Here is a 26,225-nt window from a genome sequence, read left to right as displayed (position 1 = left end):
GATTTTACCCACATAATCTCAGCTGCAGTCTGGGACATTGCTCGGTATTCAGATTCAGCACTCGACCTGGCTACAACGGTTTGTTTCTTACTCCTCCAGGTAACAAGATTTCCTCCCACAAACACACAAAATCCAGATGTTGACTTCCTATCTTCAACCGATCCTGCATAATCTGCGTCAGTGTAAGCAACAACGTCCAAAGATGGATTTCGTTTAAACAACAGACCTTTACCAGGAGATGCCTTTAAGTACCGAAGAACCATCATAGCTGCATCCCAGTGAACTTTTGTAGGTTTGTCCATGAACTGACTGATTTTACTCACAGCTAATGAAATGTCAGGTCTAGTAACAGTCACATATAGCAACTTACCCACCAAGGATCTAAAGCTGACATTGTCCACATACTCAGACTTTTCATCGAACATGTGAGTTTTGGAATCCATTGGAATATTAGTTGGCTTAGCTCCTAGCATTCCAGTCTCTTTTAATAAGTCCAACACATACTTTCTTTGAGACAACACTAAGCCCTCTTTGTTTCTTGCAACTTCGATACCCAAAAAATATCGAAGGTGACCAAGATCTTTAGTAACAAAGTGTTTCTGAAGATGATCTTTTGTGGCAGAAATATCTTGGGCATTGCTCCCTGTTAATATGATGTCATCAACATATACCACCATAACAACAATTCCAACATTGGTTTTCTTGATAAACAAGGAGTGATCTGAAGCTGACCTACAAAGCCAAAACTCGACATTACCTCAAATAATTTGTGAAACCATGCCCTTGGACTCTGCTTCAGACCATAAATAGCCTTCTTCAACTTGCACACCTTCTTACACTCCCCCTGAACCTCGAAGCCTGGGGGTTGTTGCATGTAGACAGTTTCATGCAAATCCCCATACAAAAAGGCATTCTTGACATCCAACTGAAACAAGGGCCATCCATGGTGCACAACAACAGAAAGAACACGACGAATAGTGCCAAGACGAGCAACTGAGGAGAAAGTTTAAAAAAAGTCAACACCATAAGTCTGAGTATATCCTTTTGCAACCAACCGTGCTTTGTACCGTTCAATTGACCCATCCGAGTTATATTTAATGGTATATACTCATTTGCAGCCAACAATATCTGCATCAGTAGGAGTAGGAGGATCAACCAAGTCCCAAGTGCCCCTAGAACATAGGGCATCCATCTCATCCTGCATAGCCTGCATCCATTTGGGGTCGAATAGAGCCTGACTGTGATGAAGCGGAACAGAGGAGGCAGACAAAGCCGAGATAAAATTCTTCATAGAAGCCCCAAGATTAACTTCAGAAACAAACTGAGAAATGGGATGAAGGGTGCACTGTCTTTTCCCTTTTCGCAGAGCAATAGGAAGATCCTCATCAAGAGCAGAAACTTCAGTATGCTCAGAGATACTTGCCTCAGGAGAAGGAGATAATGGGGGCATGGAGGTAGGTGGTAACCTGTGAGTATACACTATAGGAGGGTTTCTGTATCGAGACTCCCCAGAGGATGGAGCCACAGGCTTTGGAGTGAACGACTCTAAAGGAAAAGGGAGAATTGGCAGAGGAAAGACATCACCCTGACTCTCCTGTAACCTTGGAGTAGTACTCAAAAAATAAGGAATAGACTCAAAGAAGGTAACGTCCGCACTGACATACTCTTTATGAGATATAGGGTCATAGCAACGATATCCTTTTTGGTTCTTAGGATACCCAAGGAAAACACATTTAATAGACTGCGCAACAAGTTTATCTCGATCAGGACCCAGCTTATGCACAAAACACATACATCCAAAAACTTTAGGGGGGATAGGAAAGAGAGGAGCCTCTGGATGGAGAATTTGAATTGAGATCTGGTCTTCTACAAAACTTGATGACATGCGATTTATGAGAAACCCGACTGTCAAAACCGCATCGCCCCAGTATGTAGCAGGCATATTGGATTGAATCATAAGGCACCGAGCAACATTAAGGATTTGTCTATGTTTCCTCTCAGCCACCCCATTTTGCTGGGAGGTATGGGGACATGTAAATTGAGGTTGAATCCCATTAACAGAGTAGAATTGAAGTAAGTCTTTGGATTTGAACTCAAGAGCATTATCAGTGCGAACAATTTTAACACATATGTCAAATTGAGTTTTTATCTCTGCAATTAAAGATTTAAGAATGACAGGACCTTGAGACCGATCTTTTAACAGGAACACCCACGATAGTCTCGAGAAGTCATCAACAATAACTAGATAATAACGACACTGAGACCTATTCAGAATCCTACTCGGACCCCACACATCTACATGAAGAAGATCAAACAATCCTTGACTTGATGGACTCTGACTGGAGGGAAAAGCGCTTCGACAATGTTTTCCCAATTGACATGTTTCACACTGAAAAGACACTGAGGGAGGTATATGAGGAATGACACGACAAAGTTTTGTCACTGGAAGGTGACCCAAACGATGATGCCATAATAGAGGACTTGAGGATAATGTAACAACAAAATAGGCCGAAATCTTTGGTTGGTGTAGGTAATACAGACCACCTTCCTCATAGCCGCCACCAATCCTTCTCCCCGTCAGCAAGTCCTGAAAGGTGCATCCCATAGGATCAAAAATCACTCTACAATTCAACTCTTTTGTCATTCGACTGACGGATAATAAATTCTGTGGAAACGAAGGAGCATGAAGAACATACGACAATTGAAGAGTAGGGGTAATAGACATGTTTCCCTGCCCTACAATTGGGGAAGAGCTACCATCAACAAGACGTACCCCTTTTTGACCTGTCACAGGTTTTAAACTCAAAAAGTTGCTCGAATTTCCGCACAAGTGACCAGAGGCTCCAGAATCAATGATCCACCTACCCCCTTGACCAGATAGGCCATCACCTGCCGAGCACACAACCTCCGCAACAGAAGACTTCGAATTGGATGATCGTAAAGCAAGGAGCTCGTTATATTCAACCCTGCTAAGAGTTACATAATCATTGGAGGAATCTGCATCTGATTTAACCACCTGAGCCATAATATAAACTAATGGGCTTGATTCACAAAGTGCAGGAGCAACCCCACGCGCATACCCACAATCAACTACGAGCCAGACTATATCAAGTTTTGACTTCACCAATGAAATCTGAGAAACACAACCTTCGACTGTTCAGATCCAGACTTCAAATATAATTTTAAAGAAACTTGACCAAAACCTTCCACCTCACCCAAGGATGGCTATAGGTTGCAAATCAAGATCACACATCCAACACGACTTAGCGTGTGTTACCATCAACCATCCGCCACTACGACAACCAGCAGCAGTACTCAACTCAGAATCCCACGTCAAAAGACAAGGATCCCACAAACTGAATATTTTTCAACACCGCAGGGAATCACGCCTGCTGATTCCAAAAAAAAAATTTATTAACATGCTGCTTTCAAGCCAGCTGAGTCAAAAGGATCACGACACAACACCCAGCTGCTTGATGAGTCAAAAGGATCACGACACAACACCCAGTTGCTTGCTGAAAAAAAAATCACGACACAACACCTAGATGCACGACCAACAATACTATGAGCACGCAAAGGCTAGAAATCATGACAGCGGCTCACCAAATAGAATCTGAGCACAACCAACGATAACATGAGCATGAAATTTTTTTTTAACTCACGACTTCTGCTCCCAGCCATATACATCACGACAGCCAAAATAAAATCAGTTTCACGACTTTTGCACAACACTCGTATTTATCAACATGGATAAAGGTATTCACAACAGCTGCTCCCAGCAATATAAATCACGATAGCCAAAATAGAATCAGTTTCACGACTTTTGCACAGCACTCGTACTTATCAACATGGATATATATATTCACCATAACCATTAGATCTGATTACAGATCTGAGTCATGACATTTGTCAGATCTCAGATATGTTATCAGATCTGTATCACTTATTTCGAAACAAAGATCGATCACACCTTTTCCGTAATCACTCGAACTTGGCGCAGGGCACGAGATCACGCTCCCAAGGTCGACTGCTCTGATACCATGTAGAAAGTATGGTGAGATGCGCAGAAACCGAGGTAGAGAGAGAGAGAGAGAGAGAGAGAGAGAGAGAGAGACGGCTGCACAATAAGAGAACGCGTTCTGGTGAATTAGGGCTAATCTCTATATTAAATAGAGATAGTCTAAGGAACAAAATTACACCTAGGTCCCTCATTAAATAATAAGATTCAAATAACCTCTAGTTTAGAAAAACTTATTTACTAAAAACATCTTAGTCTCAACAATTCTAAACACAGAAAGTGAAAACTCAGATGGCTCAACAAATACATTTTTGCTAATCTAGAAATCTAGACACACTAAAAAACTAAGTAGTGATCATCATTTAGAGTGAATAACTCCATGTAATACGGAAAAAATTCAACTTCTGAAATTTAAAGAGTCAAAAGAATTATGCAAAGGATAGGAATCAGCCTAAAAAAAAAAAAAACTATTATTAACAGCAAAGGATGGAGAGTGAAGAACACGGATCAATGAAATCATTACTCTCATAATTTACCAATTATTAAAACAAAAAAATAAACATCATTTGGACCCAACCCACTATGCCCCTTAAATACCTAGTTTGGGTTGGATCCATAAGAATCCAACCCAAACCAAAAGCCTCCACCAAACCATCCTCTCACCTACTCGGTTTGGGTTGGACCCATAAGGATCCAACCCCAAACCACTCTAACCCCCATTTATACCCAATCTCAGTTGGTTGGATCCAACCCATACAATAAGGCACCCACCACCATCTATGACCCCCACTCTTTGTGTTTTTTTTTACCCTCTCTCTCTCTCTTTTTTTCTTCTCCCCCTCTTCTCACTCTCTCACCCTCTTGGTTCACCCCCCTCGGCGTGCACGCCTCACACACCACCATCTCTACCTCCACCAAGCCCCAACCCACCGGTGGTGATCCCTGTTGGAGCCTCCTCCCCCACCCTTCTCCCTCTTCGTGTGTCTCTGTCGAGCCCCCTCCCCCCCCCCCCACACACACACACATGCCCAACAACCACCAACACTTGCCATGCGACAGGTGGTCAGAGGTCCTCCTCTCCCTAGCTCACAGCTGGCACAACCCAACCGCCATCAACTCTTCTCCCTTTGCATCTTTGTGGTCGGAGGTCACCCTGCGCCCAGTGTGCCCTTGCTTCGTGTTGGGATTGGTCGAGCCCTCCAACCAAACCCTTGCTTCTTGTTGTCCCCTTTTCATCGAGGACCCAACGGATACAAAACTCATAAAAAAAAGGAAAAAAAAAAACTCGAGAGGCGAAACAGATTCGAGATAGAGCGTGAGAGAAGAGATCAGCTAGCGTACCTGAACAGATTCATCGCCGGAAGCCGATGGAGGAGGTCATCGGATTTTTTTGAGGTCGCCGAAACTCGGAGGTCACCGAAAACTTGAGAGAGAGAGAGAGAGAGAGAGAGAGAGAGGAGTCGGATGATACGTGAAAAAACAAAACCCTAAGCCCCTTTCGGTTTTGTTTTTTCACAGGTTTTATAAAATACTTTTTAAAGAGCAAATTTGTCCTTTCCACATTAGCGCCCCCCTTTAAAGGGGTACGCATCCTCCTTTATCGGGGTATGCATCCCCCTTTAAAGGGAAACACGTACCCCTTTAATAGGAAGTGCGTCCCCCTTTAAAGGGGGACGTGCTTCCTCAATTGAACCTGCGCTTCCCCTCGCGTTTCGGAAGCGCCGCGTTTCGCGCTTCCAAAGCGCGTCCCGGGGAAGCGCGCTTCCCCTATTCCATAGGTGTTTTCGGTAATTCTGGATTAGATACTTGTTGAGTGATTTGAATAAAAAAATACCAAGTTCCATTTTATTGTATGACAATCAAAGTCGATTAACATATTTCTTAATCCAATTCAACATGGAAGAATAAAGCATATTGCAGTCGACCAACACTTCATCAAGAGCAAGATAGAAAATGGTGAGATTGAAGCTAAATTTATTGGGACAAAAGATAAAGTGGCATACTTGTTTGGACAGGGACTGAGCAAACAATGATTTTCGTATTTAAAAAGCAAGTTGTCCATGATTCTTACCATGTACAACTTGAGGTAGGCTAATGAGACGTGATATTGGATCTGGATTCAGATTCATGTGTTACTATGTATTTTATGATTACTCTCTGCTTCTAGTTTTACCCCCTTACTTAAATGTTATGTTGCGTATTAAAGAAAGGGTTAATATTGTACTTGTACCAAATTAGTTACAGATTATTAAAAAGGAGGATTCATCCCACATGTCCCACATTGGGAAACATGCCTAGGGATTTGTGCATCCCCTCCTCTCCTGGCTCTTTCTTTTCCTCTCTTCTTCTTCTCCTTCTATGGTGGTGCAGCCCTGATTTAACAGTATTTATGTATGTCTATTTATTTATGTATTTTGTGGAAAATAAATTCTCTTTTGTCATTTGTATGCATCAACATAATATTATCAATTTATGATGTTGCATTACTGGGAGAACTACACATACCATTTTTGTTTTCACAATGTTCGATGTGCCAAAATGCATCCTTAGCTCGAAGTTCTGTAGCTCCTTGTGTTATTTGCTAACTTTGTATGCTCTGTCATATATCTGGATTCAAAAGTGACCTGTTATGATCTTTCATGTATCTGAAGTGCAACACCATGGTAAGCGTTTTAATTACTGGGGATATCAGTACACTTTTCTTATCCTGGACATGCCATCATGTTGGTTATCTTTTACATTTTTTTTCCTAATATGCTTTGAGTTGGTATTGATCCTAGGGTAAATATGTTTCTGCACTCCTTTTCTGATTTGGGGTTGAGCCAAAAGGTAAATATAGGTAACATAAACTCAGAAATATCGAAAATATAGGTAACATAAACTCGGAAATATCTCAGTCTATGTCACATGGATATGGATGCAGGTGTGGGACACAATGCGGATATGCTTAGTACAATACGATAATTTTCAAAATTAGGATATGGGTTCACGCCGTACACACACATAGATGTATGTATGTGTGTATAAAACAACAATTTTAAATCACCACAGTCAGGAACATTAAATAGTGAAACTAAGTTGAAGTTGAAATGTAATGTAATTGATGACAAATTTTAAAAGAAAAATAACTAGTGAATAAGTAAATAAGATCATAAAAGAAAATAAATAAAGTTAATGACACAATGTTGACTGCCTGTGAAACTGGTATGACTATGTCAATGAAGTATCCAAGTGTCGTGTGGTGTCGGTACAGAATACACATGCTAAGTGAAGTGTCCTTGTGACATAAATCTCAGTTTTTTTCAAATATATTGGATCGTTCTTGTGCCTTGGAATTTCCTTAAATAACAGTTGTGATCATGTTGTGTTGTATGTTCTGGAATCGCAGAATAATGGAAGCATTTGCTATATGAGGAATGCCAGTGCCACCACCCCACTTTTTGGTTCCCATTTTTCTTGTCTACCTTACTGTTAAGTATTGAGTTGAGTTCGGTTGATCGTTCACTGGGAATCAGAGAGTGCGTGTGGAAGTGTTGTATTAGTTATTCTTGATAAGCTAGATGGTGATGCTATTCATATTGTGAAGAGCTTGTAAGAAACTAGTCCCTTGCATCGCATCATAGTTTGGGATATTTCCCAGAGAGATTCTGGTAAATCATAGAGTCTAAGGTTCAAATGAAAAAAAAAATGCATAACTATGTGGAGTTGGAAACGTTTCTCAACTCCATCCATATGGAGGAATACCATAGGTTTTGGAAATTGTAAGACACTAAGTATGTGGTTGGTGCTAGGGTAGAATCAGTCTGAAACATGAAGGGTATTGCACGGTTCCTGCAGGCTACTCATTCAAAATATCCAGTTTGCATTCTGATGGCAACTATTGAAGTTTGGGTTGGTTTGGTGGTTACTAGTCTGCAAAACTGTCAACATTATATAGTAAGTCATAAGGTATGCTTACTAACCGGCAAACGGTTGTCCGAATGGATTAGCACTCATCCAGGTGATAATAAACCTCCCTGTTGGCATGGGTCCATTAGCAACTGACTTCAGTTTGCGGCTCCTCCAGGCTCCAGTGCTGGCAAGTCCCCTAGTTTTCTGACCTTGGATTAACAAATGTTGGTCTATCAGGAAGGAGAAACAATCCGGATTAATGTGAAGAACAAACCATCCACCGGAACTGGCATGCTATCAGCTGTTGGAATACAAGGTGGAGCTTCTGGGACAGTGAAAGCTGGCATAGGGAAAACTGGTGGATGTCTTGCACCTCCTCCAAGTGATGCCCCCAAGATCAGGTCCCCTCTTCCACCACCACCCAATGGCCCTGTTGCTGCTCGGATGGCGCATAATGCTGGGAGTCTCCATGTTTCCGAAGAAAGTGCAAGGCATGATACCGATCCTTTGTCAGATTTCTCTAAGATTGAGGTCTGTTCTGCCCTGCTCTCTCTCTCTCTCATGTGATCTTGCACACACATTTCAATGTCTGAAATTAACAGTGGTAGGATAAGCTAATGGTTTATTTGGAACTGCAGAGAAGCCTTCCGCAGGTCGGTTCTGGTGCAGAGAAGGGCACTGCATCTGGATGGGCAGCCTTTTAAGATTGTTAACATGTACGCAAGACCAAATTAAACAGAGAAAATGGCCACTAAAATGAAACAAGGAGATTTCTTTCTCCCTGTGGCCTATAATACGGAACAGGAGCTTCACATTTTGCAGATAGGTGCGACCCGTTTTGTTGGTTTTACTTTTTTTTTTCGTATGTGCTAATTCCTTTACCAAAAGAATCTGCTAATTTCTTTATTTGCTATCGTTTTGAGGAATACTCTTGAAGACTGTTTGGTATACATGTAATGCTTTGCCCCTTCTATGCTGTTTTTCCTTCCCACTGAGCATTAGCATCTGCCCTGTTGCTCTCTCACCATTTTAACCAATCTATAAGTTAAATACAACAAAACAAATAATTTATCGGAATGTTGCAAAATGCACTGATTGCATGAAGGTTGCAAAGAAGACGGGCATTGGTACTGCCTCATGCATCCATGACCATCTGATTCTCGAGTCCTTTTGTTCGATTAAGCAAATGTTCCCGTCCTTGCATTAGCAGGATTGTTCACGCTCTGTGAACATGAAATAGAATGACTCGTTTAGAGCCTGTGTGTGTGTGTATGTGCAGGTGTGTGCACTTGACACATAATCTGTTTCATTTTCATCTGGGTTCTTGTGAAGTCAGCCTGTCAACCTTCAGTTTTCTTTTTTTGCAGTAAAGAAAAACTATTCCTTAAAAAAAACTGTCAACCTCCAGGTGTTTTTGATGCTTACCAATTTCTAGATCATGATCAAGGGCTTAACCCTGAATAGGATCCAGTCCAAGAGAGTTTGTGTTTGGAAAAGTGGTAGCTGCCAAATCAAATATAAAGAAGAGACAGTCTCACCTCTTCCTTTTGTGGAACCTTTTGAGATTTTGAAGTTATGATGTAAAAACTCGTATATTTTGCGGAAATGAATGAAATATGATATTTGTTTTACTAAGCGCTCAAATTCATTCCCATTAGTAATCTTATTTTAACGGTTTAGAAAAAACCTTTATATGACTTATATTTTTTGAATAAGCTAAAAGTATTTCACCAATATTTAAAAAAGAATGCTCAGTAAAAATTCAGGTGTGACAAGGTCAGTACCTGGATTTCTAGAATCCTACTTTTGTGCAAATTTTTTTGGCTATTCAAAACTCAACATATGTAATACACCAAGATTTTATAATTCAAAGAAACATAGTTTTTCGTAGAAAAATCCCAATCCTAGGGTCGGTTCCTATCGAATCAACCATCTACAAGATCATATTTGATCAAAAAAGAACTTGCAACAATGAGATCTCAGGGATGTTTGGAACCCATTCCGCGCTCATTTGATTGCAAACTTCAGGAAGAGACTCGAATCGTGGAATGAGAGGCTAGTCTCTTCAGCAGGTCGTGTAGTCCTCATACAATCAGTTTTGAGTGCCTCTTCTTATTAAACTGGTAGGGGTCTGCCTAACCCCAGCTTGTCTTTAAAAAAAGAAGAAGATGGTACGGTTATGCGAATGGATGGTACTAAATGAATCTCATTGACGTCCTAGACTCTACTAATTGAGATCAGAGGTAAAACGACTTTAAAAATAAAAATAATTTAAGATGTTTTAGGGGTTACATTGGCTTTTGAAAATATTAACTTCACAATATTTTTGATATCTGTTACATAGCTTAACATGATTAAGTCTATTAATTGTTTTTGTTTTAATTTACAAAAACTTATGGGCATTACTATCAAGTTTGAGCACCGATACATATTTGTCACTCAAAATGGACAAAGTGTAATTAACAAAAACCACCCGTTCATTGGGCTTAGAAGCGAACACCACCTACCGCGTTCATTGCAATGTGGATTTGGTGAGTCCGCGTCAAACGCACACTATGAAATGAAATCATTGGGGTCATGTTAAACTTCGAGCTTGACCACTTCATGTTGGGTTCGTTGGGTGCAGACCTAAAATTATTGATACAACATATAAGTGACTTATCAGGACAGCCCATTAGGGCTCCGCTCAGGTCGTAGGGCGACTTGTGACTGTCACCAAGTTGACGGGACGTCACAAGTTCAAAACTCACGGGTGGCATCACTTGTCGCAAAGTCGAAACTGAGCGTATTTTTCGGTGAAGCAGGAGAGAGTTAAGGGTTTTACCAACCTGAGGCCAGCCAAGGTGAACTGAGGTCGGTGATAGGTTTTTTTTTCTTTGAATTATCAAAAAAAAAAAAGTGACTGATCAGGACGGTTACCGTAAGATAAAGCCAACGCGGTTAAGTCTCTGATCAATATAATTGACCAACGACCATTGGTAGGTCCGTTATTATTTAAGGCGCGGGCGCGAAGCGAACTCCGGTGAGGCGATTTCACGCGCTTTCAAGACTGAAGAGGGCGGAGGGTGGATGGGAAGGGCGTCGGACAAAGCGGTAATGGAAGGGGAGGAGAGGGAGGGCAATGCTTACAGCATCAACGTGAAGGGACTCAACTTCGCCTACGAGAACCAACCGCCTATCTTCGCCGATTTCAATCTCAGCATCTCTCCTGGCTCCCGTTGCCTCCTCATCGGCGCTAACGGATCCGGTAACTGTCTCGATTTCTCGCTCTCGATTTGCCCTAATTTCTGGTTTTAGCTATATCTGAGATGATTTTTTGGTGAAGGAAGCGAGGTCAGGGCTCGATTTTAGGGTTTATTGTCTATCCGTTTCATCGAACACCATCGAACGGTTGCTTTGCGCGCTGAAGGGTCAGGTTACTCGATTTCAATCCGAGTATCTCTCCCCGCTCCTCTTGCTTCCTCATCGGCACTAATGGATCTAGCTATTTGATTTACGTCTCTCGATTTTTCTCTGATTTCTGGTTTTGTCTGTCTCTGAGTTTTGACTTTCGATCGAGGAAGCGAGTTTTCTTTTCATCGAAGGCTGTGGAACTGTGCTGACAGATCTGATTGCTTGATTTCGATCTTAGTATTTCTCCTGCCTCCTGTTGCCTCATCGAAGCTAACGGCTCCAGTAACTTGATCTGGGCTTTCTACGAGGGACTGATTTTAGAGTTCCAATATTAGGGTTTTTTTTCTCGGTTTATCGTATCATCAAACACTGTGGAACAGTTACTTCATGTTCTGACGGATCTCGTTTCCTGATTTCCTGACCTCCGTTTCCTTTTTTTTTTTTCCTGCCTTCCCACTTGTCTGTTTTCCTTCTTATTCTTCACATCCGCAACCACACCCATATACCCCCTTCCTTCCCGATTGTAGGTTTAGCTTAATATGAATTTGGAGTTTGAAGATCCAACTGGGTCATTTTCTTACAATTTTGGTTGTTCTGATAGTACAAACGGGTAGATTGTTACTCTGCGTTCAACTGTAAAATTTGTTGTATTGCTTGTCACTGATTTTGGTCATGACCCAATTCTATGGAGTTGGGCTGGATATCTCCTGATTTTGCTTGCCATCTCACTGAGGGTTAACGATCCTGTAACTTGATCTCTTGCTTCCATCCATTGCAAAATTTTCTGAGTAAGTTCGGAATGAAAATATAAGATTAGTGTTTGGAAATCTGGCTGCACTTACGGTCTATTTAAAGTTTTTGCTTGTTTCAGTTGTTTCTTTGTGTAAATTCTGTAGAGTTGTTACTTGGGGTGTTGGCATAACCGCATAGGTAAGTTCGAGTATGCAGTCTTATTCTTGTCACTGGTATCGGTGCTGAGATATGTCTGTGTGATGTGATTGAAAAATTACCGTTGTTTCATTAACCATTGTCTGGGTACTTGTTTTAGTTGGTAGCAGTTGCTATAGCCTTCAACACTAGACAGTTATTTTTCTTCTTTTTGTTCACTTTCAATCTTTAACTCATTGAACCTTGTGAATTTGTAATTTCTCAAATAAGTTTAACAGAGCTGTGCGATACTTTTTCTAACGCTAGATACCTTAAAAAAATAGGATAATTGCCTTTGCTGTGTGTGATCCAAATCCCAAAATAGCAAAATATCTCTGTGGAATTTAAAAGTGAATGCTTTTTAAAAATTGCCTTTATCTACACAATGCTTCTTGAATGATGAAAAATTGTCACTGATTTGCATGGTTTTGGATATTTGTGTGACTTAGTTTCATTTATAATATTCACTTATGAGTTGTGGTGCTTAATGCCACTCTCGGATATTATTTCTATGAGTTCGTTATTGCATGTGCTTCCATTGGGTTTGGAATCCTATATTTATTGTGATCCTAATGATGCATATATGGTGGAATTTGTGGTAGAGAGCGGTTTTTTGGACAGCCAAAAATAAGGGATGATTGGTGGTAGGGGCTCAAGGTCATCAAACAAAAAAGTTTAGCATGAACATGACATAGTGAATAGTGAGAAATGAAAGCAAGTGGAAATTTGAGAATACTTTGGAACATGTGAGCAAATGATGAATTGCTTAAAATAGTGTAAAAACAATAAAAGAAATTCTGAGCCCTGCATTGAAGCAGTCATTGGGTATTGATCTCTCAATCAAAGTTGTCTGTATCGAATCATATTATATGATATGGTACGATACATATCGTTACTATAAAGGAAAATGATACGATACACTCATATCGTGATACAAGTGTGTATCATATGTATCGTACGATACAGGTCCGTGTCATACGATACAGTACAATATGACCTGCATATTCAATGCACTTAAAAAAGGTCTAAATCGTAATTTTACAGTTTTGGGTTTTAAAGACCTTTTGAGGGCAGACTTTCTCATTTGTGTAGAGGCCATTAGAGGGGAACCTACACACCCTAGGAGCTGTGAGAGCGATTTGAGGGCCGATCCATGCTCAAGGGAGAGGACTTTTGTGATTTTCTCAAGTAAGAGCGCATTTCTACCCTTTTTACACTCATGGAAGTGGGTTAAGGTAAAAAATTTATATTCTTTACTTTTATTGAGTTTTTTTTGGAAAATGTGTGGTTGGTGCTAGTAGTAGTGCCGTTGTGGGTATAAAAAGAAGATGAGGAGGAGGATGGAGTTCTTTGAGATGAGCTAGAGCTAGAGGTTCTATTAGGAGTTTTTTCTCTCTTTGGACTACTCCTGGGATGCAACTCGACGTTCGTATTGCTATGACTCCTCAACATTTAGTCGAGTAGGCGAATGCCGCTATTGTCGACATTCGTAATGCTAAAACTTAAGTTTGTTATGTGTGTAAACTTGTTGTTGAATATTTGTATGTATGCCTTGTCAGAAAAGGACGAGAGAGGAGAGAGAAGCTTCGATGGTTGCAGAAGAAAAAACCCAATAGGGTCGGCTGCTTTACATTAAGTATATACATGTACAAAAATTAGGGTACGAAAATACCCATTACATACAATACTAAAATTACAACATGCCATTAATGAGCATGTGTTTAAATAGATGAAACGAATTGGGTCTGGATCTCAGGGTCCAGACCTAGTCGTGAATGACAACGTCTTTTCACCCTCCCTCAAGTTGTACATGGTTTTGAACCATGACCAACTTGCCTTTTAACATCCAAAATCTATCCTTTATAAGTCCTTTTGTAAACAAGTCAGCAACCTGATCAGCAGTCTGAACGTATTCTGGTTCAATTTCCTTTTCTTCGACCTTTTGTCTTACAAAATGTTGATCAATTTCAATATGCTTAGCACGACTGTGGTAGATAGGATTGAATGACATGTTGATAGCGCTTTGATTGTCACACAAGAGAACACTTTTAGAAATCGATTCTCCTACTTCTGTCAACAAGTGTCTGATCTATGTTAATTCGGCTGTAGCAGCTGCCATTGATCTATATTCAGCTTCTGTGCTCGACCTGGCTATGGCCTTTTGTTTCTCACTGCTCCAGGAGACAAGATTTAAGCCAATGAAAACACAGTATCCTGAGACTGACCTACGCTCATCTGGATCTCCTGCCCAATCTGCATCTGTGTAAGTAAGAAGTTCATGCATGTGATGGCCATGCATACTCTTTCTGTATAGAAGACCATCTCCAATAGTTTTCTTCAAATATCGAAGAATGCGCTTAACAACTTCCATATGTCCAATATACAGTTCATGCATGAACTGAGATACCTGATTGACAGAATAGATAATGTCAGACCGAGTGAAGGTAAGATACTGAAGCATTCCTACTATCCTGCGATATCCTGTAGGGTCCTCATATAAATCTCCATCTTGGGAACTGAGCTTCTGATGAATTGCACTGGGTGTGCTTAGAGGCTTGCAATCTGTCATACCTACCTTGATAAGAACATCAATGGTATGCTTATGTTGATTTAGTGTCATGCCTTCAGGAGTCCTGTCAACTTCTACTCTAAGAAAGTATCACAGCTTACCAAGATCCTTCATCTTGAATCTATGGTTCAGAAGTTCTTTAACCTGTTCAATATGTTCATTAGAGTTACCTGTAATGATAATGTCATCAACATATATCAATAACAATGTAACTATATCTTTGCATTTGAATATGAAAGGAGAATGGTCAAGAAGAGACCGATTAAAGCCATATTTTTCAACTTCAAGCAAAAAACTGTTAAACCAAGATCGAGATGCCTGCTTCATACCATATATAGCTTTCTTTAACCTGCACACATATTCTTTAGAGTTCCCTTATGCATACCCAGTGGGATGTTCCATGTATACTTCCTCCTTCAGAGTTTCATGTAGAAACACATTTTTCACGTCCAGTTGGCTGAGAGTCCACTGATGCTCAACATCCAATGTTAGTATGATGCAGATAGTGTTCATTTTCACGACTGGATTGAAGGTCTCATCATAATCTTGCCCTTGCTTCTGTGTGAAGCCTTTGGCAACCAACATAGCTTTGTATCGCTCGATAGTGCCATTTGGCTTATACTTTATCTTATACACTCACTTTGACCCAATCACATTTCGATTGTGTGGTCTAGGAACAATATCCCAAGTGTCACATTCACGAAGAACTTCCATTTCTTTGTTCATGGCTTCAATCCATCTCTTAGAATTTATTGCTTGATAAAACGTTGTGGGTTAATCTTCCTTGCCCAAAGAGACTAAGAAGAGTTGAAAATCCATTGTGAAGTTCTCATAACTAACCCACCTATCAATTGGATGTCGAAATCGGGTAGATCTTCTGTGAACAGGTGATTGAATAAAAATAGAAGGAGAATTCTGCTCCTGATTAGAGCCGAGAGGTATCTCCTTCTCACGTCTAGAGTAAACAATGCTTTTATACCTTTCAGGGGCCGACAATGGTTCAAAAATCACACTTTCCTGAGTTCTTTGCGCAACAGTAGATACGTTTCTCTCATCTCTTTGATTACATTAAGAAAAACAAACATCATCAATACTAGAAAAGAGATCTAAGTTCAACCAAGGATGATGAACTTCAATTTCTGGAGGAGTGTTAGCACTATGACCAAAATTTGATTCGTCAAACCCATCTCTGGATATTTTGATGCGCTTGCTCACGGGATCATAGCATCTGTAGCCTTTAGAATCTTCAGCGTACCCAACAAATCATGATAGTTGGGATGTACACCATGCAAAGAGAAATAGGGTGATTTGTTTTCCAAGATGTTCATGGGCAATCGATTTATGACATAGGCAGCTGTATGAAAAGCCTCTGTTCGAAAGGAAACTGGAAGATTACTGTCATGCATCATGCTTATTGCACTCTCGACAATATGACGATGCTTCCGTTCAGCAATCCCATTCTTTTGAGGTGTATGAGGGCAAGACACCTGCCTACTTATCCCATTTGTTTGGAGGAAACTAATAAAGCCATTTAAAGAGAATTCACCCCCTCCATCACATTGGAAACAAATGATATTCTTAGAGAATTGATTTTGAACAAAGGAATGAAAATTCTGAAATAACTTGAAGGTTTCAGTTTTACTTTTCATAAAGAAGATCCATGTATATAACTCTAAAAAAAAATGAGATAATATCTAGTGCCAGACATTGAAGGAACTGGAGTCGGACCTCAAATATCAGATCATATAATTTCAAATGGTCTTGAAGCTCTTTTATTAATGGAATGAAATGGAAGAACATGACTCTTACATTGAAGACAACTAGAACATTTTTTATTATCGACACTTAAATTCAGACTTGACTTGAGAATAAGACTACTTGAAACAAGCTTATCAATAAAGCGACTACTACAATGACCCAGACGACCATGCCAAAGATTTGGCTCAATACATTCAGAAAGATTAAAAACACTATTAGAAGGAACTGAAGATGATGATGTGAGCTTCAAGATGGAGTCAACAGGCTGAACACGAGAGGAAGGATTCTCTTGGAACACATACATATTCCCTTGACGTTTTCCTTCAACGAACGTTTTCCTCGTGTGAAGGTCCTTAACACAAAAAGAAAAAAAGGGTAAACTCAACTGAAGCATTAATGTCATTTACCAGCTTAGAGACATAAACAATATTTTTCTTGATATTAGGAGCATGAATGACATTTGAAAGAGCAAGAGAAGAGTTGAACATAGGAATTACAAAATTTTCAATGTGCGAAATATGGTAGTGAGACCCATCTCCGGTGACTATACTATTTCTACCAACATAAGGAACAAGATTTAGGAGCTTACTAGCATCACCAGTGACATGAGTGGCTGCACCAGAATCAACATACCAAGTGCCTTGATCTTTGTGTTTGATGTTCAATTCAGCCAAGGCAGATAATAACAATTCTTTGACTTCTTCACTATTCTTCAATGTATCTGCTCCCTTTCTTGTCTCCAATTGCTTTCCTCTATTTTGCGGGTTAAACCAACAATTTGCCTTTATGTGCCCCCTTTTGTTGCAGAGAAAGCAGGTAGGTATTGTTCTTTGCCTTTGCAGATTAGGAGGCATATTGGGAGTAGGTAATATTCCACGATCTCCTTGTCCATTCCTCTCTTGACCTCCCCTTTCTCGAGATTCATACCTGCTACATCCTCGACCATAGTTAACTCCTGTGGCAAGAACATCGTGTGCTCCAATGAGGTTGTGATTACCTTCAAAGAATCCTTTCAAAGTCATCTCATACTGTAAGAGATTAGCATGGAGATCTTCAAATGTAGGTAAGTCTGGCAAACACAGAAAGGAAGTAACCATCATTTGATAATCGGGTCCTAGCCCGCTCAAAGTTTGTTGCATCATATCTTTGTCACTTACTGCGCAACCCACAATAGCCAACTGATCTGTGATAGTTTTCATTTTGTTTAAATACTCCATGACAGTCATGGAGTCCTTTCTCAACGTTTGAAACTCTTTCTTTAAAAATAAAACTCTAGCCTGAGAAACTTAAGAATACGTCTGAACTAAACATGACGATGCCATAATTGCATAGCTGTGTAGTCATCTGGGATTGCCACAAGCACCTCCTATGACATGGTAGAAGTGATGTATGCAACCAAAGCCTGATATCGCTTCATCAAGGATATATATTCTGGATTTCTGACAAAAGTAATGAAAGTGTCATCCTCCACAGTCTTGCCATCTTGTGATATGAACTCTGGAGGAACATAAACAAAGCCATCTAGATGTCCAGAAAGGTCCTGACTTCTTATGAATGAGATGATTTGCCTTTTCCAGGTGAGAAAATTGAAGTTGTTCAGTTTTTCAGATACAAGTTGGCTAAGAAAGTTGAAAGAAAGGTCAGATTGAGAAGCAGAAAAAGAATCCATAGGCGATTCAAGGCGAAAGCAAGACTTTGAAAGAGCAACAAATAAAAGTCAGAACCCAAACGAAGCTTCTGAGAACTCGGTTGCCTTTTTTTTTTCCAGACCAAACCGAGACAGAAACCGAGGTTATGCAGTAAACCGATTTGAATAAAGATCAGTCAATGAAATGCAAAACAGAAACACATTATTTGAATGTAACATGCTTTTCTTTTCGAAAAATGCAAAGAGGAATAAAAAGAAAGGAAACCCGAAAAGAAAAGGGATCTGATATTTTACTCAGATCTAAATCTCTAAATCTGACCTTATTTTTGTGAAGAAAATAAGGAACAATATAGACGTGATGTGAAAAGAAAATGAAATCATGTCAAACAGTATGAGATTAGATGTGAAAAGAACAAGGAGGATAACAAGTAAGAAATAGATGCAGATTCAGATTTTAGAAATAGGAAAAAAATATGCAGAAAAGAAAGAGAACACGTTCGCTGGAAAGGGCTATTTTGTAGAATACGTTGACCGGGAAAGAAAGAAATAAGATGCAGATTTTAGAAATAGGAAAAAATATGCAGAAAAGAAAGAGAATAAGTTAGCTGGAAAGGACTATTTTGCAGAATACGTTGATTGGAAAAGAAAGAGTAAGAAAAGGAGGAATACCTTGGAAGAAGACCTTGGAGAGGATCACTGCTATGATACCATGTCAGAAAAGGACGAGAGAGGAGAGAGAAGCTCTTATGGCTGCAGAAGAAAAAACCCAATAGGGTCGGCTGTTCTTACTTTACATTAAGTATACATGTACAAAAATTAGGGTATGAAAATATCCATTACATACAATACTAAAATTACAACATGCCATTAATGAGCATGTGTTTAAATAGATAAAATGAATTGGGTCTAGATCTCTGGGTCTAGACCTAATCGCGAATGACGACGTCTTTTCATGCCTATATTTTTATTGAATGGTTAATTGCTTATGTTTTATTTTAGATCTTTCGATGTCGTCTTCACGTTTATGTCATAGAGATGATCCTGCATGGCGATACTACAGAAGCATGGATCATGTACCACAACTAGGGTCATCATTGAGATTTGTGTTTTGTGGTGCTATTATTAGAGGTGAGCTGCATAGGTTTAATCTACATATTGCAGGTCTTCATCAAAAAGTACATCTGTGTGATTCTTCATCTATTCCTGTCACTTTTTTGTGCTGATGTTATTGTTGAACTAGAAACAATTGCAAGAAGAAGAAAGTTGCAAAAATGCAAAGGACTTTCAACCATTGTTCCAGATTTTGAAGATGACCCACTTGCAAAAAAAAAAAAATGCAAATGTGAAGAGGTGATGGTGCATAGATTTAATCTACATATTGCAAGTCTTCATCACAAAGTACATTTGTGTGATTCTTCATCTATTCTTGTCACTTTTCGTGTTGATGTTTTTGTTGAACTAGAAGCAATTGAAAGAAGAAGAAGGTTGCTGCAAAGAAGAAAGACTTTCAACCATTGTTCCAGATTCTGAAGATGACGATGATGACCCACTTGCCAAAAAAAAAAACGCAAATGTGAAGAGGTGATGGTGCGACAGTTGGATGTAACAATGAGAATTTTCTGATCTAATTCTTGACTTATAAAAAAATATAATTTTTATAGTTTAGACTTTAGAGACGAAGATTAGCAGATAAGACATTGGTTACATGTGATGTTTTTAGTTATCATGAACTTGCAATAGTTTAATTATGACTTATGACATTTTATTATGACTTGGAAGTGATTTTAATATTGTTAAGGCTTTAATTATATTTAAATTATGTAGTTGCCTTTTATTTACATTGTGAGTTATCAGTTTCATGTTTTCTTTCATGTGTTATGATTTTTTAGATTTTTTGCTATTTTTTTTAATTTTTTTAATGTTTTGAATTTTTTTATTAAAAATATGATTTTTTAAGATACGATACGATACGTTATGATAAATGATCTTCTTTCCCCGAAATGACCCGACCCTATGTCACAGGGATTCGGCTAGCAGGGTGCCGCACCCTCGTTGACGCAACTCGATGCGGGTGCGGCACCGGGTGCGGTCAACCCTACCCTGGGTGTGTTGACCGCACCTAGGGTCATTTTGGTCCATTTTTTTGGATTTTTTTTTAAAATTTTTTTGCCCTATGAAATGGGCTGCAGAATTTTAAAAAAATTCTTCCCCTTGGTGTCGGTCTTGTCGATGATCTCTAGGTACAGAAGCAGGAGCTTCTGCATTGTGTGATCCTCCGATGGCAGGACGTACCAGACGATCGTGATGAAGAGTTGGGGCAGGGTCTCGCCGTTGAGCAAAAGCATGATTGAATTCTTCAGGGCATTGATTTTCGCAGAGACGTCGTTGCCCTCGAGGGCGGTTTTGATCTCGTTCGCGAGTGCCCTTGTCGAAGTGGACGAGAAGGCTGCATGATTTCTCCATCTTTTCCTGCAAAACCCTAACCCCAATTGTCGAAATCCTACCGGGAAGGCCACAGATCTGATGCGAAAACCCTAGTTTCCCGAACCACCATCGCAACTACAGATCGACGGGAAAGAAACGAAGGAAATTGTAGATCGAGAAGTTACCTTTACGATCATCAATTTTTTGGGACTCTCCCGGAGATTTCGGAGAACTCCGCCGGAAATCGTAGGAGAGATCTGAAGCGAAGGGCGCGCAGGGAATGAAGAGCGAAGGAGAGAGTGGGGAATGAAATGGAAAAGATGACCAAGGGGGAAGCTTTTGTTTTGTCCTTTTATGGCAAAATCCTCCGTCACTCCCTATCTCACAAAATATTTTCGTTTAACCCCTTCCCTCAACTGACGCGTGATTACTGATGAACCAGATCGGATCTGACCTGATCTCGACCTGTACCTATCCGATAAGATTCGGGTTTGTTAATAAATAAATAGGTCCAAATCAGAATTTAGATCAGATCATATTAGATCCTATTAATTTATGGAGCCAATTTTGATATACTAAATTTCATACCAAACTCATGTTCGATCCGAGTTTCAATTGAAATCTACGATTTTTAATGTAAACCCATAGAGTTTTACACTGCCAAGACAGTGACCCTAAGTACGACAGGCAAAGTCAGCGCGACTAGACTTTGATCCTAAGATGGTTTTTCCTATATTATGCCCGATCAGACCTTGATACCATGACCTTAAAGTTGAATTTGGATTTAGACCCATTGGGGACTAGTGAAAGTTGAGGCCAAGTTGAGGATTTAAATTTTAGACCCCCTTGGACCCCCGCCCGCTGAACGCGCAGCGGGACCCGCGCCGAGGGAACTCCCGGACCCCCCTTATATATATTTTACATTTTTTCCCCTGCCGCACCCCCGCACCGGGGTTTTTTGGAAGTGCCGAATCCCCGCACCCGCACCCACACCCTCACCCGCACCCGCACCCGCACCCGCACCCGCACCCGCACCTGCACCCATGTGACATGGTCCCGACCCAATAGGGGACCCAACCGATGCGGGTAACTATACAATACTTACAACCTTGCTCTCAATGGTTGTTCTTTTGCTTCCCTACTGTGAGGAGATGAGGTCTTGCAAGTGTTACATGTATAAACTATCCTGACTCTCCCGAGCAAGAACCATCTATAATCTATTGCAAAAAATACTTCATTTTGAGTTTCTCCTTAGATATTTATGATGATATGACTCACTCCTTGACTCCAAGAAGCAATGTCGCTGATATTCAAATTCCAAGTCTTTCAAAATAGGGTTGGTCTGACAGTTTTTCGTTCCCTTTTTTGGACAGGGAAGACGACTTTGTTAAGAATCTTAGCAGGAAAACACATGGTGGGAGGCAGAGATGTAGTAAGAGTGCTCAATTCTTCTGCTTTTCATGATACACAACTTGTCTGTAGTGGTGATCTTGCTTATTTGGGAGGTTCATGGAGTAAGACTATTGGTTCTGCTGTAAGTTCACTGCAACTATTCTGTGATTTTGCTGCATTCTTTCTTTTTGTTTCACTTTATTTCTGAAAATAATACATGGTGAACCGGTGGAATACTGTACTTTAGCTTCAAATGCATATCCATGGTTCTGCTTTTATGTTTATTTAAATTTTGCTTTTCAAATTGTGGTATCCTGCTAAAAGGTGCATGCTGTGAGAAATTATTGCCCATGTTATGTAAAGATAAGTATAAAGTATAGATTACGATTTTGTAGATGGTTGGTGTGAGTCGCCTGATATCTCTTGTTTAATTAAAGTTTTTTGGTAGCCCATACTCTGCTCACTCATTGCTAAATTTTGCCTGTGATAACAATTAGCTAGGTAATCTGAATGCTGGCATGATATTGTCCAAAGACTCCAAACTTGTGTTGCGAGAAAAAAAAGTTCGGTGTGCAGGCATGGCAAGGCAATTTAAACCTCAACTTTTGTGCTGATCACACTATAATTCATTTCATTCATCTATGATTGAAGATTGGTGCCGAATGCCCAAATACTAGGGCTTCATATGGTTCCCAAAATATTAATCTAGATATAAGTAGCTGACTGGTACTTTCCTTTTGGGTAATTCATTTTGCTTCAAAGAAATTAACTTATGAGTAGGGCTAAAACATTGGCCTTTCTTCTTCAAAGTGCTCTTTTCAAAGCATTGCATGAGTTAATTTGTAACTGAATGACTTACTGTATTTCATTTCATATACTTACAGGGGGAAGTTCCATTGCAAGGTGACTTCTCTGCTGAACATATGATTTTGGGAGGTATGTTATTGCTGATATGCATAATTTGGAAGCCGGTCTTTATTTCATTCCATATTTTTCATTCTGGTTTTCCCTTTTGGGTTATTTTTGAGTTCAATATTTTTGCAAAGAGTCAACTGTCAATATCTCCAAGCTGCTTTATTTAATGGTCATTTTGAGGAACCTGGATAATCATATGGAAAGTGAGCCACACATCTTTTTCTTTGATAAGGGAATCCCTCTTCTTCTTATTTTTCTGTTTTTTTTCTCTCTAAGACCTGTGTGCGTGTGCTTGCAAGTGCTATTTGATGTGGGAGCCTCTTTCTTGTCTTCCATTATTTTTTGAAGATCATTTGTCACTAATTGAGCTAGAGGAATGGGTTGTACTAGAGCATCTGGTTTTCTTTTAATTTCCCCTTCTTTGTTTCTGGTTTTTCTTCGCAGTTGAAGGGATAGATCCTGTTAGGAGGGAGAAGCTGATTGAGCTGCTTGACATTGATCTGCAGTGGCGGATGCATAAAGTGTCTGATGGGCAGCGCCGCCGAGTTCAAATATGTATGGGGCTTCTTCATCCTTTCAAGGTAAGCCATTATGGTATGAACACCAGAACATGTAGTTACTAATATGATTGTACAAGTAGCAGAGCAAAAAGAGGCTCTCAGGAGTGCAAATTATATCAACAGTTTGAACTGATTTCCAAAGCTAAATCCAATATTTGCATGAAATGTAAGTTGAGTGTCAACTCCTCTGGCTATGATTCAGTCCCTATGAGCTTAGTTGATTAATTTTTTTCTACGTGTTTCTGTGTCATTTGGATCCTCATATGCTTGATTAAATGGTTTGCGGTATGTTATTATTCAAAAGAGGCCTTGGTCACACATTCAGAATGTTAGCATCCAACACCCTGATGGATTTGGGTGGGCAACTTGTGATGTTTTGGTATCCAAGTAACCTGAATTTTTATCCATTTCTGCAAATGGTTCAAGTGGCGAGTCTTATGATGTTTTCTTGAATTTATCCGTGGTAGACTTTTTACTCTCCAATAGTAAGACATATTGTGTGCACGTGTGCATTCCGTCTCAACCTGAAGACATGAATTTGCCTGTAAAGTGTTATGCTGATGTTCTCATGTGTAACTAATCTATGGTGATGGGGTAGTGTTCTATCTTAGCAGAAGCCCTCCTCGAAATTGAGGTACTCTCACGTTGGGAATTATAATAAATAAAATTTCTAATTTCAATATACGAATTCACTGAGTGCTAGTTAGATTTGTACTGTCTTAATGAAGGATATTGGGTAGGGGCAACCGATGGGTTGACTATTGAGGGAGGAAAAAGAAAGGAATACACCTTGAGTCATGTATTTATGAGGATGTGGGGTTGCTTTAGTGTGTCCAGGACCTTTAGAAACTTGTCACTTTGTGGCTGGCCCAATGGTCGACTATCACACATCTTGATTTGATGTTGGTAAAATGAGCATTACCATAAATAGCAATACGATGTTCAGAGCTCTCAGCAGATGAAATTTGTCATTTGAAGGCCAAATACATGGTTTAATGAACAAATCTGTTAATGCTGATGGGCAAATTTATCTTGGTTTTCTCTATTATCCTTTTAGCTTGACTATTTCATCGAAGTGGGAGCATAATATGTTGATGGACATAGGTTCTTTTTCTATATCTATGACTCAACTAAGTTTGCTTTGCTAAATTACAGGTGTTGCTATTGGATGAAGTCACTGTGGACTTGGATGTTGTTGCACGGATGGATTTGCTTGATTTTTTCAAGGAAGAGTGTGAACAGGTGTGGATAATGTGAACAGCTTCCTTTTTTCTAAGGGCTTATTTGTTTCATGCAACTTTCATGGGAAAACACTGAGCTGGCAATCCTTTCCTTTTCCTTTCCCACCATGAATTAAACAAACATCAAATCATCATTGTGGGAAAGTGCTATGCTGGCACTAGTGAGCTCCAGGTTGTCCTGCCACCTACCACTTTTTATGTGTAAATCCTTTCATACCTCCTCCTCCATGAAAGCTTTATCTTGAGAAAGGCTGAGCTGGCAAGATTTTTTAGAAATTTGTGCCCCTTCCCATGAAAGACATTGCCTTTTCATGAGAATGAAACAAACGGACCCGAAAACCTTGTTTTTGTTTCATGCAACTTACATGTAAAAGTGCTTAGCTGACCACCCTGGTGTAATCCTTTACTACCATGAATGAAACAAATACCAACTCATGGTAGGAAAGTACCATGCTAGCACAAGTGGACTCTAATTTTTCTCATCACCTATCACTTTTTGTGTAAATTCATTCATATTTTCCTTCCTATGAAAGCTTTCACATGGACTGAGCTGGTAGGTTTTTTTAGAAATCCGTGTCCATTCCCATTTAGGGCCTGTTTGGAATCTCGGTGCTGGGATGGGCGTTTATGCATTTGGGATGAGAAGTGAGGCCCTTTCTCCTTTGTATTTGCACTAAATCATGGATTTGGCAGCTGCCCCTTCTTCAAATGCATAAATTCCATAAGCGTCCATCCCAGCTACAGATTCCAAACAAGCCCGTAAAGTCTTTCCTTTATATGGGAATGAAACAAAGCAAACGAGGCCTAAGCAAAAACAGAACAGGGGGAGGGAAAATAAGAACACCGTAGCTTCCTACTTTATAATTTATCTATGTGCTTGCGTGATTCTTTATGTGCACTTGCATGCTTGTTTGTTGATTATATTGCGGGTTGGATAAATTCTATATGATTTCAAGCTAATTGAAGTTTTCTCAGAGAGGGGCTACCGTTGTTTATGCTACCCATATATTTGATGGTTTGGAAACGTGGGCCACTCATGTGGCCTACATTGAAGATGGTGACTTGAGGCGCATTGAGAAGCTCTCAGATCTGAAAGAAATGAGAAACTCTGAGAACCTGCTTTCCGTTGTAGAATCGTGGCTGCGGAGCGAGAGCAAGAATAAGAGCAAGAAGGTCTTAAAACCCACAAGCCGAGTGAGTAGGGCTTCTCCCTTTGATGGTTCCCCCTTCAGGTCATCGAGACACATGGCTTATTATCGTTGATGTTTATAATCCCAAATTCTAGTACTCCTTTTGTATGGTTATTTAGTTTGTTCGTTTGGGTTTCCAGGTATGATAACCATTCTTTTGAGGTGATGCATAAGTAATTTGTATCGCGTTTGATCAGTACGTCATAACGAAGGCTGTGCAAAGGTTGTGCATGGTCACTTGTTTCAGCTGCATTATTACTTGTTCCGACTTCCAAGTAAATCTCTAAGGTCGTTCCTGC

At 39.9% G+C, this 26,225-nt stretch overlaps 2 protein-coding genes across 2 annotated transcripts in view; both read left to right on the top strand.

The window, feature by feature from the left end:
• Window positions 1-8,773, top strand: part of LOC149819511 (uncharacterized protein At1g03900-like) — a 34,668-nt gene extending 25,895 nt beyond the window's left edge. The window contains exons 2-3 of the mRNA XM_089985325.1: window positions 8,147-8,440; window positions 8,548-8,773. Of these exons, the coding sequence (XP_089841451.1) occupies window positions 8,147-8,440; window positions 8,548-8,613 (360 nt within the window). The 3' untranslated portion in view covers window positions 8,614-8,773. The remainder of the gene's footprint in view (window positions 1-8,146; window positions 8,441-8,547) is intronic.
• A 2,122-nt stretch (window positions 8,774-10,895) lies between these two features.
• Window positions 10,896-26,198, top strand: LOC149819510 (ABC transporter I family member 19-like). The gene is made up of 6 exons (XM_089985324.1): window positions 10,896-11,156; window positions 22,002-22,162; window positions 22,905-22,956; window positions 23,380-23,516; window positions 24,651-24,737; window positions 25,712-26,198. Exons 1-6 carry the CDS (start codon window positions 10,979-10,981, stop codon window positions 25,997-25,999), a joined length of 903 nt encoding a protein of 300 aa, XP_089841450.1. The 5' UTR covers window positions 10,896-10,978; the 3' UTR covers window positions 26,000-26,198.
• The last annotated feature ends 27 nt before the right edge of the window (window positions 26,199-26,225 follow it).

This window comes from Nuphar pumila, chromosome 13, assembly GCF_984573655.1.
Source record: "Nuphar pumila chromosome 13, dmNupPumi1.hap1.1, whole genome shotgun sequence".
Lineage (NCBI taxonomy): Eukaryota > Viridiplantae > Streptophyta > Magnoliopsida > Nymphaeales > Nymphaeaceae > Nuphar > Nuphar pumila.
This window is presented reverse-complemented; position numbering and strand designations above follow the sequence as displayed.